Source organism: Dama dama, chromosome 5, assembly GCF_033118175.1.
Source record: "Dama dama isolate Ldn47 chromosome 5, ASM3311817v1, whole genome shotgun sequence".
NCBI lineage: Eukaryota > Metazoa > Chordata > Mammalia > Artiodactyla > Cervidae > Dama > Dama dama.
In genome coordinates this window covers 98,013,763-98,032,211 of record NC_083685.1, presented here as the reverse complement: position 1 = coordinate 98,032,211, position 18,449 = coordinate 98,013,763, and the positions used below count along the sequence as shown (strand labels likewise).

The 18,449-nt window shown below is 46.5% G+C and overlaps 1 protein-coding gene across 1 annotated transcript in view; it reads left to right on the top strand.

Annotated features, from left to right (window-relative positions):
- The window catches only part of MYH10 (myosin heavy chain 10), a 120,541-nt gene that overhangs the window by 84,656 nt on the left and 17,436 nt on the right, over positions 1 to 18,449 (top strand). Inside the window, exons 16-28 of the mRNA XM_061143457.1 lie at positions 6,674 to 6,867; positions 6,958 to 7,079; positions 8,797 to 8,866; positions 8,955 to 9,115; positions 10,094 to 10,202; positions 10,295 to 10,426; positions 11,346 to 11,552; positions 13,935 to 14,072; positions 14,556 to 14,679; positions 15,729 to 15,900; positions 16,810 to 17,022; positions 17,363 to 17,507; positions 18,038 to 18,244. Of these exons, the coding sequence (XP_060999440.1) occupies positions 6,674 to 6,867; positions 6,958 to 7,079; positions 8,797 to 8,866; positions 8,955 to 9,115; positions 10,094 to 10,202; positions 10,295 to 10,426; positions 11,346 to 11,552; positions 13,935 to 14,072; positions 14,556 to 14,679; positions 15,729 to 15,900; positions 16,810 to 17,022; positions 17,363 to 17,507; positions 18,038 to 18,244 (1,994 nt within the window). The remainder of the gene's footprint in view (positions 1 to 6,673; positions 6,868 to 6,957; positions 7,080 to 8,796; positions 8,867 to 8,954; positions 9,116 to 10,093; positions 10,203 to 10,294; positions 10,427 to 11,345; positions 11,553 to 13,934; positions 14,073 to 14,555; positions 14,680 to 15,728; positions 15,901 to 16,809; positions 17,023 to 17,362; positions 17,508 to 18,037; positions 18,245 to 18,449) is intronic.

Here is an 18,449-nt window from a genome sequence, read left to right as displayed (position 1 = left end):
TAAAGTCAAATTCCGATTTTAAAATTGCCTTCATGATTTTGGAACATAATGCTGAGATCCAAATCCATCTCAAAAGGTTTTTAAAAATATGTTAAAACAAACATGCCCATTTTAACCCAAGATTCCTGCTGTCAGTTCTAGATCACCTACTGTGAAAAAATAGGTTGCAAGTGAGGGTGTGGGGGGGAGGGATAGATGATGCCAAAGATGGCTCCGTGAGCTGGGATGACTGTTCTACAGGAGACATCTTCACAGTTGGTCATCTTTGGCCTTTGGGGGTGGGGCAGGTGGGTGGGAGCTGGTACTGATGGAGCTGAGGAAGTGAAGAGGGAGTCAGGAGGTGGTTTGATGCTTGGGACTTGTGCTTTGATAAAAGGTCAGTGCTCGAACTTTTGGACTTGCTCCCAAAGCAGAGTGCCCTCTTTAAATTCATTCCTCTATCTCTTGGGTTTCTAGTTGTTTAAGAGACTTCCAGCCTGCGGGCCCTTGTTGCCCACTGTCACTCCTCTGCTCCTGGCACCAAGCGGGCACACCATGAAGTCATGGAGGGGAGGGGCTGGGTGGGCGAGTGGGTGCAGCAGCCTCGCCCAGCCCCCCACCACGGCCTTTCCCTCTCCCGCAGCACAGAGGCTCTTTCCTGTGGGGCTGTGATCTTTGGGGTCTGCGGACCAGGTGATTTCCGTACCTGCAGGATCGGGTCCGTGACTACCCTGGATGACAGCATTCCCACAGGAGGCCAGCTTACCCCTCTCCCTCTGCTGGCCTCGTAACTGGAAACATGCCTGGTCCGTCTCTCTTGGGAGGTGGCCCCTGGTTGAGTTGCTTCGCTGACCTGAGTATCAGGGTCTCAGTCTCTCCTCCTGATGAGCCTTCTGTCCAGCATGGCTCCATGTGGTCTTGAAGTTGTGTGTAGTAGTTCTACAGCAAAAATGTTCTTCTCCTCAACATCTGCTTATAGAATCAAAGCCCAAGGAGGGGTAACAGGCTTTCAGTGAAAACACAGGCATTAGTATTTTCAGTGATTTCTCTGGAGACGATGGTTGAGAGGGATCCTAGGGATGAAATCATGATGGCCTTTGGCACACTGAGGCGGTAGGCACCTCTGAATGAGAGAACACGTGGCTCCCAGGGGCCCTGTGCTTCTGAGCACAGTCAGGACATTAGGAAAACCACACCGTAAGAACATGCCAGGCCTCTGAGGTTAAGAATGAGAGATGGGTAAAGAGAAGTTTCCAAAACCATCAAAAAACAAGCACAGGGGAGAATGGAACAGAATTCCTGGAGGCAGAATAAGGAGGTCATGCAAGTTTCTGCTGTAAACTGAAGGTCTGTATTTTCTTCCAAATAATTTGAAAGTCTAGACTCCTGGGATAAACTGGTAATGGAGGATGCAATGAATTAGCTAAGCAGTTTCCTAACCCTGAGTTGTAGGCGGGATTTTTAAACTAAAAGGGCCTATGATGACAGGGGCTGCAGTCCATGGCTTTGGTCTTGATCCTCACTGTGTCAGGGGACAGTTGTGTGTAGTCTGCCCTGACGCTAGTTGACACCTACCACCTCCTTTACGGGGTAGTGAGGACCATCAGCAGGAGCAGCCATGCAGGAGACACTGTGGCAGGAGAGGGGCTCCCTGTGCCCAGACTGGCTTCTGCAGGGACAGAAAGTACAGATGGGACAGTAAGGGAGACAGATTCAAGGTCAACTTCACACTGGTGCTTGGGAGAAGCAAGGCTGCATTCTCCTTAAATCACATGCTCCCTGTCAACCTCCAGGCTTCCTGGAATTCTTCTAAAACTTCCCAAATACGCTAGAACATTTAAGAGATTGGTTCTCAACCCAGTTAGGTAACCATTGTAAATTTGTTACTACTATATAATAGGGGGTACACTGGAGATAGTCTGTTCAATGTTAAGATTGTTTCTGGAAATGCACAGTACTTAAATGTTTGTTTCAGAACCCTTTTTTGGGGCCGTGCTGCATGGCATGTGGGATCTTATTTCCCCAACCAGGGATTGAACCCGTGCCCCCTGCAGTGGAATCGTGGAGTTTTAATCACTGGACCAGCAGGCAAGTCCCTCAGAATCTTAACTTAGTAATGCTTTAGTGTACCTTACAGTAGAACTGTCTTAGTCTGTGTGAATGAGCACTGAAGGCCTCTCTTGGGTAGAAGTGTGAGATATAGTTCCTACTCATCAAGGCTGGGTGTTAAAGTTAACCTTAAGATAGGTTTCTATGCCACTTTTTGATTTTCAGCTCTATTAACTAGAGAGAATGTCTGAAGAACTGGCTTAACTGTGTCAAATGATATTAGATCACTAGTATTTTGTCCCATGCACAGATTTAAAGAACACAAACATCTGTCTCCTGAGACTGTCTGCTAGAAGAAGAGCCAGTTAAGCATTCTGGCCCTGCACGATGCCATTCTTAATGTAAAACTGTTGATGGCAGTTTTTTGAGATTGGTGATTACAGCTGCATTTTTTTCTCTTTAAACTATGTGTGTACCCTTACAGGTCAGGTCCCAGGTCTGTGGAGCTCATCTCATTTCTGACTGTCCATGTGGAGTTTGTTAATAAATTAAGTGTTGATGTGAAATACTTTGAACTTTTTACAGGCTACCGGGCAGCCAAATAATGAATTTCAGTGCTCACCAGCACCCTAACTGGCCTTGCCTGGCCCCTCAGATAGAAGAGCAGGAGGAGAAACAAAGCCACTCTTTACCTTGAAGCCCTGGGCTGGGGCTATGAGACACTTTGAGGTTTTAGTAGTGATATTAGGCCTTAGGAGAAGCAGTGCTGCTCTTCTCTGGGAACTGCTAGGATCTTGTCTGCATTTTCCTGATTGCTGCTGTAACCATTTTCAACAAGAAAATATTTTTTTAAATAGAAGTTTTTCTTGGTCTCAGTTTTTTTAGTTAAACTGTATGAGAATGGGGCCCTGATTATTTAATGAAGTTCCCACAGTGTTTCTGTTTTACATACAAGATAATTTTGCTCAGTGGTAGAAACTAACCCCAAGTTTATGTTTTTCAATTTAAAAAAAGCTGAAAGTCTAAAGCATTAATTTTTTAAAACTGTTGAGTATTTAGCTTGGACTTAACCTTATTAGAGTTAAATTTGAAAATCAGGTTCTTTTTTTTTTTTTTTTTAAAAACAAAAAAACAGCCCTTCCTTGGGACTGCATTGTGGGTTCCTGCAGACCAGTGCAGCTGAATCGCCAGAGTCCACGTGGTGCTCCTTCTCTTATTGTGGGCATGACTTGTTCCTGTGGATCATTTTGTGTTCATTCAGTGGATATTTGTTTAAAAAAATTACTGTGCACCAGGGACCCTGCTCAGGCCAACATCGGGCGGTGGGGCGGGCAGAAGAAGCTGTCTGAGCTGGTGATCAAAGGGGCCCAGGGACACTGGGGATCAGCTCTCAGGACCCCTTGTGTGTTCAGTGCTGGAGAGACGTCCCCAGAAGCTCAGTCCAGAGGAAATATCCACGAAACAGAGTGGAAGGTTTGTCCCGGAGCATGGGGTCTGATTGGAAGGTTAGAGGAGGGAGTGGCCTGTTTAGTCTGGAGGCAGATGGATGTTGGAGCCTAAAAAGAGGTGGCAGGAGAGGAATGGAGACTTAAAAGTTTGCTGGGAAACTTACGAGTTTGCTGGGAACCCCTGCGTGGGGGCGGGGTTCCTTGGCTCCATTGCACAGAGAAACCAACTGAGGCTTGGAGAAGCTGGGTGACTTGACCCAAGATCACACAGCTTGTGGCTAGCAGGAGTTTGTCTGGGTGGAGTTCTTCATCCTTGCACTCTCCCACTGGGGCTACTTGGACCATATCCTACAGGCTGTAGGAGAAATAGGATTTTAAGTCTAGGAACAAGTAGCTTGTTTAGTTTTAGAAATATCTGTTAATCATGACACTGGAACTAAAGGTATGAGTGGAAAGCACAGTGTGGCTGCAGGGGTGGGAGGATGAAACGGGAAGAAGGAGCCAGGAAGGGTGTCGTCACACAGACCAGGGTGAAGACTCTGGTAGTCTGTCTTGAGGTTCCAGTAAATCAGAGGTTGGACATGGGAGGGGTGTTGATGCTGGCTCTGGGTTTCTGACTAGAGTCACCAGTGTCCACATGCGCCCAGGAGGAGAGAGGGAGCATCTGCTTCAGTTCAAGACTTTGACCTCAGCTCCCGTCTCTGCCAGCCCCTTCTCCTCCCTCTTCACCAGCTCCTCCTTGTTCCAGCCCTTTGGGGCTTGCCCTGCACCCCTATCTCTGTTCATTCACCCTTTAAGGGGCTCATCCAGCCCTGTAGCTTTAAACCCTACCTGCAAATCAGCACCTCCCAAACCTACCTTCTCTCCCTCAGACCTGCTTGCTTAGCAGATGGCAGTGTTCTGCTGTCCACTCAACATCTCCGCCTCAGTGTCTCACGGGCTTACATAGAGCTTGGGTCCGTCCCCTCCCACAGAACCCCTTTCTCTCATCATCTTTCCCATGGTACCACCAGCCACTCATCTGCTCAAGCCCAGATCCCAGGAATTCTTGCCCTGGCCCTCTGCCTGATTCTCCATGTCAAGTTCATCCTAAGAGCAAGTCAGTTCTCCCACCAAAGTACATCTGGAATCCTCTTCCTCTTCCATATCCTTCATGATCTCACAAATTCAGGCTACCATCGTGTCTCTTAGAACCTGGACTTCGACATGGGTCCTGGTCATCTTGCTGACCCCTTCCCGGTCCATCCTCTTACCATGGGCGTGTCCTCACCTCCTCGCTCCGGATGCCTCACTCGCACCAGCTTCTTTCACTTCCTCCTGCCCCTGGTCCTTCATATCTGCTGTTCTCACTGCCTGCATGCAATGGTCTCTCCACCGGTTCATCCTTACTCTTCGGGCATTAAACGTAATTTCCTAAGGAGATCTCTAACCGCCCATCCTCTATAGCATCTTATTCTTTTCTTTTGATGCATTTCTCACTAGTTATAGTCTGAAAGCATTTAATTTGTACTGCATTTATTTGCTAACATATGTGTATCAAGCAGGTTATGTGCCAGACATTGTGCTAGGTTAGAGGGAGGTGATACTGAGGAAAAACAGATGTTGCGAGGCGCTTTGTGACCTGTTAGACATGAGAGTATAGGTGTTTGGTGACTGGTGCTGGGTAGTCAGGTATAGGAGTTCAAGGCATAAATGAAATGCCCAGGAGGAGACTGAGCTTGAGGAAGGCAGAAGGTCAAGTGCACTTTTGTCCTGCCTTAGTCTAGAAAGGATTTCAGGTGAGCTGAGTTTGGGCCCCTAGTGAGCATCGTGAGATACAGAAAAAAGCAGCAGTCAGGTCATCAGGGAGAGTGTAGTAGTTAGAGAGGTGGGTAGAGGGCTAGGAAATGGTGGGGTTCACAGTTCACAAAGAAGCCAGGTATGAGACTTTCTAGAATGCTGCTGTGATGGTCAGCAGGGGTTTTACATGGACCAGTGTCAAGTGAGAAAAGCTCTGGACCAGAGTTGTATAAGGCTGGGAAGGAGGGAGGCCTGGAAGCCAGTTGGTTGCACAGAGAGAAGAGGAAGGATGAGGAGTAAGTGGCATGTGTGGAAACCGCCGTAGAGAGAGGCTCGGCTCTGAGGAGACAAAGTAGGCAGGTCACACATGTTTGTCGTCCCGGCATGTGCAGGCACCATCCACCCTTCCTGTGCCTTCCACAGCAGGCCTGCATGACTTGGGCACACTTCACGTGGTGCCAGGTCCCTTCATGCTCTCTGCCCTGGAGAACATATGAAAGAAACGGGATCGACAGGGTCGAAGAGAGTGATGATGAGGCTAGTGCAACTGATATTTTGATTTCTTTTCAAAATAGTATTTCAGTTGAGTGTTTCATTCTTTCATTAGATGTTTTTAAATGACAGCATATCAGGCACCAAGCATTTGGCCGGCAACTGGTCCACTTGCCAGGCTCTTGTGTGTGAGCCTGTCACTTGAAACAGTGGGCCTACATGGACAGTGGACACTTGACGGCTGCTTTCATAAGAGCATCGTGTCTGAGTGGTCTAGCCCTCGTTGAACTCAGCTCAGGCACTGATTGTTTCCAGAAGAGCCTTCCGATGTTGCATTCTGGCCCTTTCATGCATGTCCTGGTGCTTTGAAGAGAGAGCTGAACCTTACTCATCCCTGAAAATCTGAGCTGATTTGCTGTAACCTTCCTGTGTTTGTTGGCTTTTCTCATTGGCAATCAAACGACCAATAACAAATGACTCTGGCCCCTTAATTGGAGCACACTCACTCAGTGGATTTGCTTTGTACAGTTATAAGTCTTAATGTACAGTTTTTAGAAGCCATTTCCTATTTTGAGATTTACAGTGTCAGTTTGTATTAGCAATGCCAGCCAATGACCTTTCATTTACCAAATAATTGTATATGTAACAGGCAAATGTTATCAGAGACAGTGAGTTCCTGACACTAGCGCAGCGGAAGGCACCTGCTGGTATGTGGTACGAAGCACTACCGTATCCTCCCTGGAAGTGTGTGGCTGTTAGTTCACGGCTTGTGCAGTGTCTAAATATGCTGACTGCCTTACCTCTATGGCATCTCCTTATCATTTGTCCCACAAAGCTTGTGCTGCCGCACTTTCACTCTGTCTTTTCTTTCCCTGCTAAAGAGTTAGGTCTGACTTCTTTTCCCTTGTCTCTCTTATTTCCACCAGTGGACCGGATCGTGGGTCTGGATCAGGTCACGGGGATGACGGAGACGGCTTTCGGCTCCGCCTATAAAACCAAGAAGGGCATGTTCCGCACCGTTGGGCAGCTCTACAAAGAATCGCTCACCAAGCTGATGGCGACGCTCCGGAACACCAACCCCAACTTCGTGCGCTGCATCATCCCGAATCATGAGAAGCGGGTATGTGTTTCAGAGCAGGTGCTGCCACTGGAGATGGATCTGGGCCGGCTCACAGAGATGAGGCTCTAAAACTGTCGTCTGCTTGATTAGGCTGGGAAACTGGACCCACACCTGGTGCTGGATCAGCTCCGCTGCAATGGCGTCCTGGAAGGGATCCGCATCTGCCGCCAGGGGTTCCCCAACCGGATCGTTTTCCAGGAATTCAGACAGAGGTATTGCTCACTTTGACCTGTGCTGACCTGAATATCCAACAGTGTGATGATGAGGAAAGACTTTTCCTTGTTCCCTGGAGAGTCTCTGTTTTCTTTTCACAAAGGAAGGGGGTCATCGTCATCATTACCTTTCTTGTCGGTCAGGAATATCGACTGCCTGCTTTGCAGAGGGTCAGGGTGCTGATAACTTCTGTGGGTGCAGCACAGACAGCTCCTGTCCTCGGGGTGCTGAGGCAGTTGTGAGGAAACACTGAGAGCTGAGAATGTACAGTTCACTCATTCAGACAGTTCTACCTAGTATTTAAACATAAATTGTTTTTTTTAATATATGAATAATGTGTGTTCCTTTTAGGAAATGTTTTAAATATGTAAAAGGTAAATAAGAATACTCAGACGTGACTCCTAAAAGCATTTTGGGATGTTTCTGTCTGTCTTCAATGAATTTATCTGTTCATGTGTATGTATGTGTGTAGGTTTGTATTTTTCATGCTGTGTGTGCCCATGTGTGTGTACTTACAGTCCTTTTACTAAAATAGAATAGGAATAGGAGAGATCAGAAAAGAAGAATTAAGAAAAAGACAAGAGGGAGAAGATCAGTGTGCAGTAGAAATGGATGAAAACATATGATGGGCTACAGTTATTTTAAGAGTCTGTTAATGTAATTTTGTTAAATAGTCTGGTTTGCCTTTTTTCTCCTGGAAATCAAGTTTCCAAGTATGACAGCATTTGTTGTTCCATAAAATAAACAGGACTGTAGGTCGAAGAGTAGCCTTTCCTCCCGCTGTTCCAGAGAGAAACCAGTTGAAAATCTGTTCCAGTCCTTACAGGTTTTCAGGGAAACCCTTTTCATGGCCCCACTGTATGATAAATGGGCTGGTAGAGTTTCACTTTTCATTGATAGGAGAAAAGGAAACATAGTAACTGGCTTCCAGAAAACTGTTCATGTAGCCAGGATTCATATTTTAATATAGCCATTGTCTGAGACTGGGACTTCCCTGGTGGTCCAGTGGCTAAGACTCCATGCTCTCAATGCAGAGGACTCGGGTTCGATACCAGGTCAGGGAACTAGATCCTACGTACTGCAAGAAAGAGAATCCACATACCGCAACTAAGACCCAGTGCAGCTAAATAAATATTGACAACATACGTATATATAGTATGTCTTTGTACTAACACTTCCTTGGAAAATAACCCACACACAGTAAATGCATAGGCCTTGAATGTGCAGGTCAGTGAGCGTATGTACTCCCAGCTGCGCACTGTTCTGAGTCACCCTAATACTTCCTCATGTTCTAAACAGAGGCCTCTGAATGTTTGCTCTCACAACCTTTTCTGTTATCTGGTGTGCCTACAAGCTGACAGTGACTGAATATGCAGAGAGTCAGATTCTCCTTGCATCTTAAGGATGTGGACACTTTATAGGAAATGAAAAACAAAACCAAAAGGTTTTCTTGTCACCATGTTTTTGATTCTTCTCTGCCACAACTACTTAAATATGGTCTCTGACCTGGGAATTCACTGCATTTTTCACGTTGCCACTTCTTTTAAGAAATAGAAACTAGATCTGTAGAAGACCTCCAATCATCAGCTGGTCGTTTACTCTTAATTTGACACAATTGCCCATCATATTATTGCCTCTTAGAGAAAGCAGAACTCATTAGTAGGTGAACATTTTCACAGATTTTGACAAAAGGCTTTTTGGCTGCTTTTCTTACAGATACGAGATCCTCACTCCAAATGCTATCCCTAAGGGTTTCATGGATGGCAAACAGGCTTGCGAACGAATGGTGAGCTCGCCTGGATTTTTCTGATTCGAGGACTGTTGATAAAATCTTTCCTATAGCAAAAATAATAAGCAGACACTTTCTCTTTCAGATCCGAGCTTTAGAATTGGACCCAAACTTGTACAGAATTGGACAGAGCAAGATATTTTTCAGAGCTGGAGTCTTGGCACACTTAGAGGAAGAACGAGATTTAAAAATTACCGACATCATTATCTTCTTCCAGGCTGTTTGCAGGGGTTATTTAGCCAGAAAGTGAGTATAAAATCATGAACTAAATGCTTGAAGTGTGTACTTGTGCTGAGATGTGTTTTGTGCTAGAAATAATACAAAGGCGTGTGAGACGTGAGGTCCCTGTCCTCTGGGTCTGAGAGTCAAGTAAGCAGATAACACATCCTAAGTAAGGACATAAACAATGGGCTGAGACAGACAATGCAGGGTCGGGTCCTGCTCAGTCCAGTTCCTCCACAAAGGCTTCTCTGAGCCTTTGCCCGTGAATGAGAGGCATCAACGTGATGACCTCCAGGAGGGAAGAGAAAGAGTACCTTAGAGAGAGGAATGTTTCTCCTGTGACAGATCCAAAAAAAAAAAAGAGTAACAGAGGAGTGATGAGCATGGCACAGGGAAGGGGGTGTAGAGTCTTGTTCAGACCGACACGGACACACATGTGCATATGGAGGTAGTTGGCAGGGGATGTTTTGGACCACATGTGTGGACCAAGTGCCAGGTCCTGTGACACATGCCGAGGTCGGCTGAGCAGGCCAGTGATCCAGCGGGGATGTGATCACATCCCTGACCGCCAGCCCAGCCCTCCTGGATCGTTTGCCTCTAGTAAGTCTCCATGACAACAGCTGTCTAACACAGTTCTCTCTTATTTGCCATAGACTGGATATGTCCCTCAAATTCCTAGGTTGGAATCTATTCCCCAGAGGGATAGTGTTTTGGTGGGGGGGTGGGGCTTAGGGGTGATTAGCGCATGAAGGTAGGGCCCTCATGAATGGGATTAGTGCCCTTGTGAGTGAGACCTCAGAGAGCTTCCTTGTCCCTCCACCACGTGAGGTGACAGTGAGAAGACAGCTGTCAGTGAGGAAGTGGGTCCTCACACAGGGAATCTGCCGGGCCCAGGGCTTGGCCTTCAGCCTCCAGAGCTGGGAGAGGTGAATGTCGTTGTTAATAAGCTGGACAAAAACACAAACAGGGTTTCTTGAACCAGTTTTCCCTCCTCTTCTTCAGGGCCTTCGCCAAGAAGCAGCAGCAGCTGAGTGCCCTGAAGGTGCTGCAACGCAACTGTGCCGCGTACCTGAAGCTGCGGCACTGGCAGTGGTGGCGCGTCTTCACCAAGGTGGGCGCCTGGCTCCCTGGACGGCAGGTGGGGCCAGGGGGAGCCCCGGGGGGTAGCGGGGATGCAACATTGGGTGTACAATGTTGTCCTAGGTGAAACCACTCCTACAAGTCACTCGCCAAGAGGAGGAGCTCCAGGCCAAAGATGAAGAGTTGCTGAAGGTGAAGGAGAAGCAGACGAAGGTGGAAGGGGAGCTGGAGGAGATGGAGAGGAAGCACCAACAGGTACGGCTGACCAGCTCCCACATGGCCCTGAGTGAAGATGCTCGCTCCCACGGTAGGAACCACCCAGGGAATTATCAGTAAACAGCATCTTACTTCATGTGTATTTTCCACTCCTTCCCAAAGCACAGCCGTTTGAACATAGAGGTAGCAGATACCCTAGGCCAGGCATTGGGATTTCTGTACATGGGAGTCAGCTTGACCTACACGTTTGCCTCTGTCACTCTTTGACACACAGGTGGTCACACTTGCTCTCAGGTGTGTTTTTAACACCTGTGAGACTACTCCCGGTATTGTCACCTTCTGTGGCTCACGAGGGAAACAGAAAAAAGTAAAAGGATGAGATCGTTCAAGGCCCCCACCTGCCTCTTCTCCAGCCACAGTGGTCATGAGTCCACATCCTGTTCTTAGGAACTGTGCTTCATGGACAGAGCAGAGACTTGAGAATTGTTTGTGGTTGAAATGACAGGACTAATGTGTTCAGGGCCAAAAACTGTAACAGTAGAGACCTGAATATATATGTATGTATGTATGTGTGTGTGTGTGTGTGTGTGTGTGTGTATATATATATATACAGCCACTGTCTTTGTGCTAACTTGATAGCATTTGCATAGTATTTCCCTCCAATTCCTTGGCCGTTTTGTGAATTACCTTAATAGTAAGAACAGGAGTTCTTAAAATATCATGAACTTAATGTGTATTATTCAGGATAACTTAAGACAACAAAAACAACCCAGAATATTTTCATTCAGCTTATTTTGCTTGAGCTGAAAGACATATTTTGAAAGTATTGTCCGTGATGTTATGTATGTTTAAGCCTTGGTTTCTTTGGTGATGTGCCCTGACCACTGCAGTCCCTCCCAGTGACCGTCCCTCGTGCTAACCAGCCAGTCACAGCAGTGGGCACTTTGTTTGATTGCAGCTGCTGGAGGAGAAGAATATCCTGGCAGAGCAGCTGCAGGCAGAGACTGAGCTCTTTGCCGAAGCAGAGGAGATGAGGGCCAGACTTGCTGCTAAGAAGCAGGAATTAGAAGAGATTCTCCACGACTTGGAGTCTAGGGTAGAAGAAGAAGAAGAAAGAAACCAAATCCTCCAAAATGAAAAGAAGAAAATGCAAGCACACATTCAGGTATCAGTGACTGTTCTCATATAGGATTCCAATCTCAGTTTTCCAAGTGTATCCGTTGAGTGAATGGATGTTGTGGGTTTGGATTCTCGTGTCCACTGAGGAGCAAGAGGAGGCTAAGTGATAAGTCCCCACCCTTAAAAGATGATCAGCATTTGAACCACATACCTACTGGGTTCCTTCAAATATAGATGAGTTCTTTTGAATGGGACTCTTTTTTTTTTTCTTTTCCTTATGTTCTTATTAACACCTTACAGGATGCAAAGTGATTCAGAGGAGAAACATCTCAGGGTTTGTGGGGGCTGAGGTTGTCCTTTGTATTACCATTAATACAGTTAATTCCACTGCTCACTCCAGTCATTAGTGAGGCACCTGCGAGGTGGTTTGGTCGTAAGAAATGCTCAGTGCTGATGCAGGAGGTGGCCAGGAATCAGAATAAGCCACAGAGCCACCCTTCCTTGTAGCTGCTTTATTTATTTATTTGGTTGCAGTAGGTCTTAGTTGTGGCATGCAGGAACTGGTTCCCTGAGCAGGGATTGAACCCAGGCCCCCTGAATTGGGAGTGTGGAGTCTTAGCCAGTAGACCATCAGGGAAGTCCCTGATAGTTACTTCCTTACTGAGATCAAGCTGCCCTCACATGAAGCACAGCTCTCTCTCTGACTGAATACCCAGATGACTGATAGAGACAGCAGTAACTATGCCTGTACCCTGCAGCTCACCCACTGCTTTTTCTCCTTGACCTCACCCCAGACTATCCAGTATGGCCTAGAGCGTGTGTGTCTATACCTAACACCACTTTTCAAGGGTCTAGGGCCAGACTTGGTTTCTTCTAGGTCTCTCCCTTAATTTTTTCCCATCACATAGGTTATCTTTGCAGAGCAGAAACAATTCAGACATTTCTCAAAGCCACGAAAGAGACCATATTGTTTCCTTGGCAAATACCCAATACAGTTAAATTATCCAGACTCTCTCCGCTCTTCAACACAGACAGCTTTCAAGCATCCTCTAGTAGGTTGGCAGAGTAACACAAAAACTGTAAACAGTACATGTTAATCCAGCAATTCTATTTCTAGGACTTTATTCTAACAACAAATCAATGGAAGCCTACTTATTATCTAACAATGGGGGATTCTTAAACTATGGTGATATACAGTTTTAAATTAAAAAGATGTTTACTTTTACAGGTATTAATAACATAATAGAGTTGTAAAAGAATATGTACAATAAGCTCTAACTAAAAGTATTTATATATAACTTATAAATTTTACATATGATTTTATAAGGGACTATGCAGAAGCTCTAGAATAACATTCACCAACAGTGGTGCATTCTGGTGGTATTATCGACAGTTTCCATCTTCTCTTTGTTGAAGAGTGTGTGCTCATTTCAATGGTATTATTTTACTCAGTGTGGGCTGATGCATCTGTGTCAAGTTCACTGTGCTACTGTCAACTTATGAGTGCTTGAAGTTTTTCACAGTAGTTAATCTAGTGCAAAGGTTTCATTCCAAAACCAGTCGTGATAAACTTCAGCAATTATGTCAAATCCTATTCCGATACACATGTTGATTAGCTACACTAAGGTAAAGTATGAAATAAAGAGAAGCCATTGCAGTAAAACTGTGTGTGAATGCAGGAATTCCACCCAGTTTGGTGATGCATTCACGCTGTGAACCTGACATGCCCTTCCTCAGAGACCTGTACTGTTTCTGTTGTTGTTTCTGAGTTCTCTTTCTCTTCTCTATCGGCCACACGTACATAGTAGAGTAAATTAACACATCATTGACAGTGATTTTTGCATAAACTAACATTTATGGCAGGTGATTTGTTATGTAAATGGATATGAGTGAAGCACTCTGGTCGGTAACGTTTGGGTACCCAAATACATATAAATGCATCTCTGATCAATGAGGTAAGTATGTGTTTGATATAGTTTTACTACATGATTCATATTTCCCTATGTTAACTATTCTAAAATATGAGTTGTAATTACTATATGTTATTCCATTTTACAAATATACCCACTTTTAATTACCAAGACTTTAAGTATGTTCATAGCTCCTCGATATAAATAACAGTTTGCTACAGGTTTTTTAAAAAGTCACATCTGACTTTTCGTGAAATTGCCTTCTAAAAGAAATGCTCTTTTTCAGAGCAGCTGCTTTTCCTATGCTGGCTTCTAGAAGGATTGATCCACTTTGTACTTAACCTATACTGGATACAAGTGTCTGTTTCACATAATTACATTTTACATTTTAAAAAATATCCCTGCTATTTTGAAAATCAAAACTTGGTATTTTGTTGTGACCTGAACTCCTTGATGGTTGGTGTGTATGGAGTCTCGTGGAGGAAGCAGGGAGACTGACCGCATGGCTTCTTTACCAGGACCTGGAGGAGCAGCTAGATGAGGAGGAGGGGGCTCGCCAGAAGCTGCAGCTGGAGAAGGTGACGGCAGAGGCCAAGATCAAGAAGATGGAAGAAGAGATTCTGCTTCTGGAGGACCAGAACTCCAAGTTTATCAAAGTAAGGAAGTATTTCCATTGAAGAGCTGATCTGAGAATATGGAAAATACTTAGGTCAACGCTCTCACCAAAGGTGGCTTCAAATAGGAAATTCCCGGGATTTCATTTACTCAGTTTTCTCTCTTAAGTCTCTCTGGATTTATAGTCTGTACTACACAGACTATAGATGTCTGAAGGCGGAAACTATTTCACTTTCTAAATTCACCAGACAGCCTCATAATCCCTGAGATGGTTTAACCTGCACGTGGATCCCTCACCTTGATCCCCTTTGTGTGGTCAGTGATCAAGCACTGGCTGTGGGGCTATGCAGGCCGAGCTCTGGGGGTTGTCCCACAGTGAGTGGTCCTTCCTTTTCTGCCCTTTTTTGGAATATATAGTCTGCTAGGGGAGATGGTGCCCGTATTATTAATACTTGTTTCCTAAGTAATAGCCAAATCCAGTTGTCATTTCGAATGCCTTTTCTGAAGCTGTTTTTCTTGTTCAGGAAAAGAAACTCATGGAAGATCGCATTGCAGAATGTTCCTCTCAGCTGGCTGAGGAGGAAGAAAAGGCAAAAAACTTGGCCAAAATCAGGAATAAGCAAGAAGTGATGATCTCAGATTTAGAAGGTTAGTGTTTGGGGGTTAGAGGAATTGTAGGACTACAACATGTTAGCCTTTAAGATTTTACTTATATCAGTGAAGTGAAAGTTGCTCAGTGGTGTCTGACTCTTTGCGACCCCATGGACTATACTGTCCATGGAATTCTCTAGGCCAGAATACTGGAGTGGGCAGCCTTTCCCTTCTCCCGGGGATCTTCCCAACCCAGGGATCAAACCCAGGTCTCCCGCATTGCAGGTGGATTCTTTACCAACTGAGCTATCAGGGAAGCCCAGATAACTTACATCAGAACATGCCGTAATAGTAAATGTACATGAGGATTGCTCATCAGTTTGGGTTTACTAGACTAGGCCTCTTACATGGGATTGTCATTTGCCTAGTCACCAAATACTAATATTTATGTTGGAAAGGCACTAAATTATCTTTAAACTTTCACTTTTTAAAGTCAGTTTCTGTGGTAACACACACTGCCCTTTGGTGGACACAGTTGGGATCTAAATGAAGTTGGAGCCATGCAGGCCATTGAATTTGTATGTGTTTAAATGCTGTGTTAAGGTGCCTGGTTCTCACTTCACAAAGGGACAAGTGCTGACACAGAAATGGGCAGAGACAGGAGAGTATGTGGAGACTGGCAGTGTCTCACTCTGATGGCCCAACTCATGTCAGAAAATGCTAGGATTTTTGCAAAATCTGAATCATTGCCTTCTGCAAAAGAAACGTCAGGGTGGAAGTTAGAAAGAGCACAGAAAACCCTCCTTTTGACCAGCAGCTGCACACAGGTGTCTGAGGAAGAGTGTGGCTTCAATCACCCTGCTGTCCCCAGATCTTTTATAACCAGAGGAAATAAGTAGTTTCTAGAAAATATTTGGGATTTTGTTGTCCTCATTCTCAGTATGAGATTCTTCCCATAAACCATTCTTACCCACAAATGACAGTAAAGCAGCAACAAGCTCTAGAATACAGTGGCTTGTTTTTTGACTTTAACCACTCTATGTTTTGAATGTGTCCTATGGAGTGGTGTTCAGTGTGTTGAAGAGCTTCTTGTATCTTGCCCTAAGAGCGCTTAAAGAAGGAGGAGAAGACACGCCAGGAGCTGGAGAAGGCCAAAAGGAAACTGGACGGGGAGACCACGGACCTGCAAGATCAGATCGCCGAGCTCCAGGCACAGATCGACGAGCTTAAGATCCAGGTGGCCAAGAAAGAGGAGGAGCTGCAGGGCGCCCTGGCCAGGTGTGCACTAGACACATGGCTTCCTGGTTGTTGCGGTGACATAAGGACCCGGGGAACTTGGGAACCTTTGTGTCAGGGCAGCCAGAAAAGCTCATCAGCCTTTCTTGGTATTTATATTCAAAAATCATGAGTTGTAGCATGAAATCCTTGAAAATCCACACCAGATCAAATGGTTTTATCCATATCAAGTATTCTGGTTTCTGTACATTATAACTTGTAAAACAATGTTTTACAAGTTTCAAGGAAATCACTTTTCAGGAATTAAATCCCTCCCTCCCACATCTAGCATAGTTTGCTGTTTAGTCCTTAACCATTCAGTTATAGAATGGAAGTCATATAGTGTAAATATAGTTATACCTGATACTTCATTTCTTTATCAAGATAACTATTAATATTTGGCTGTTTATAATTTATTACGATCAGGAAAATCTTAGAAATTCTTCTCTGCAATTGCTGTTGGTCTCTGGCCCTTAGCAGGTGACTGCTTAGAACCCAGAACTACAGTTCTCCACCCCCATAATGCGTCAGCGTCCCACCTCCCCCAGTCAGAACTCCACCTACACTGAACCCTGCACGTGAGCAGAAAGGTGCACCAGAGGAACGGAAAGCATAGGGTGGAGGGAATGAAGGTGGTAGCTCTGCTTAATTAGAAGAACATTTTGCTTGAGGAAATTTTTAAAATACTATAATCATTAAAGTGAGAAGGTCCTACCTTTTCATGCCCATGAGCCCTTTGGACAGGACCTGAGCTCATCCCAATAGCAGCTCTGGGCCCCTGAGCCGCTCGTGGATGCAGCCACCCCTGCCCGGGCCATGACTGAGGGTGGAGGGGTGTGTGATGGGGCCCCTATGGGAAGAGTCCCTGGGCGTCGGCTCTGAGTGCCTCCCGTGCCCCGGTGTCCTGCGCAGGGGTGACGACGAGACGCTGCACAAGAACAATGCGCTGAAAGTCGTGCGAGAGCTGCAGGCCCAGATCGCCGAGCTGCAGGAGGACTTTGAATCTGAGAAGGCTTCGCGGAACAAGGCAGAGAAGCAGAAGAGGGACTTGAGTGAGGAGCTGGAGGCACTCAAGACGGAGCTGGAGGACACACTGGACACCACGGCGGCCCAGCAGGAACTGCGGTGAGCGGGGGCGGGGCACGTCCTCCATCCAGCAGCCCCTCTCCCTCCTGGAGACAACGGCAGGTGGAGCAGTAACCACACCTCGGTGGTCAGAATCCACCCAGCCTGTGGTAGGAGCACAGGCGTGCGGGTGGACGACAGCGGGGCGCATGGGGAGGGGTGACCAGAAAGCCCCATTTCTAGAGAAAGCTGCTGACAGTGATGGACATGCCAGCCTGCTGGAAAATGTCATGTGAGATAGCCAGAGGAGCCCACTCGTATTTCAGACAAAAGCAGAACTATAATCTAATCATTCAACTAACTCTGAGCTAATTTAACGTCTGTCTCAAAATGTCCGTAGTACAAAACGAGAACAAGAAGTGGCAGAGCTGAAGAAGGCTCTCGAGGAGGAAACGAAGAGCCACGAGGCTCAGATCCAGGACATGAGGCAGAGGCACGCGACCGCCCTGGAGGAGCTGTCGGAGCAGCTGGAGCAGGCCAAGAGGGTAGGGGGCCGTGGGGCACGGCAGCGGCTGGGCTCTGAGAGCACACTGCTGGCCTGGGAGAGCCAGATGCCCCTGAGCTGGGTGGGTCAGCTCCGGTCTCCAGTCCTGGTCCTCTCAGCGTCTCCTCACTGACACCTGCTTCCTCCTGATGACTCAGTGCAAAACCTCGAACAGTTGGTGTCCTGCCCTTGATCACCTGGTGCTTCCCCCACCCCCCATCCCCCCACCTCTGCTCTGTCCCAGGCACCACACAGGGTGTTGCCTTTGTTCATTGTTCCCACTTCCATGTCTCGTGCTGGCTTCCAGAAGTGCCCCCCCACCCTCCCCCCATATCTGTATCTGCTGTCCTGAGTTGTGTGTTCCTGCAACAGACATTTTCACACTCAGAACAGTGTTTTCATTCATTCTTTCAACAGATGTGGACTGCAGGCTCACCCAGTGTCAGCACAGTTCTCCAGATACCAGAGCAGTGCCCTCTGTGGCCTTCATTATAAAATTGCTAGTGAACTGTTTTTCCTTCCCTCTCCTAGTTCAAAGCAAACCTGGAAAAGAACAAACAGGGCCTGGAGACAGACAACAAGGAGCTGGCGTGCGAGGTAAAGGTGCTGCAGCAGGTCAAGGCTGAGTCCGAGCACAAGAGGAAGAAGCTGGACGCCCAGGTCCAGGAGCTCCACGCCAAGGTCTCAGAGGGAGACAGACTTAGGGTGGAGCTGGCTGAGAAAGCCAATAAGTTACAGGTAGGCCTGGGAAACCGTTCCCAGACATCACCCCCAGTGTCGGGCAGGGACTGACATTCAGGGGCACACAGGCAGCCCCCAGCACACGTTAGGCTCCTTGTGTTGGTTCTCCCACTTAAAGTTCACATCACTCCGAGATGAGTCTGGTAGATGAGGACGTGACTAGCTCGACTGCTCCTGAGACTCAGCTGGCAGTTCTCAGGGG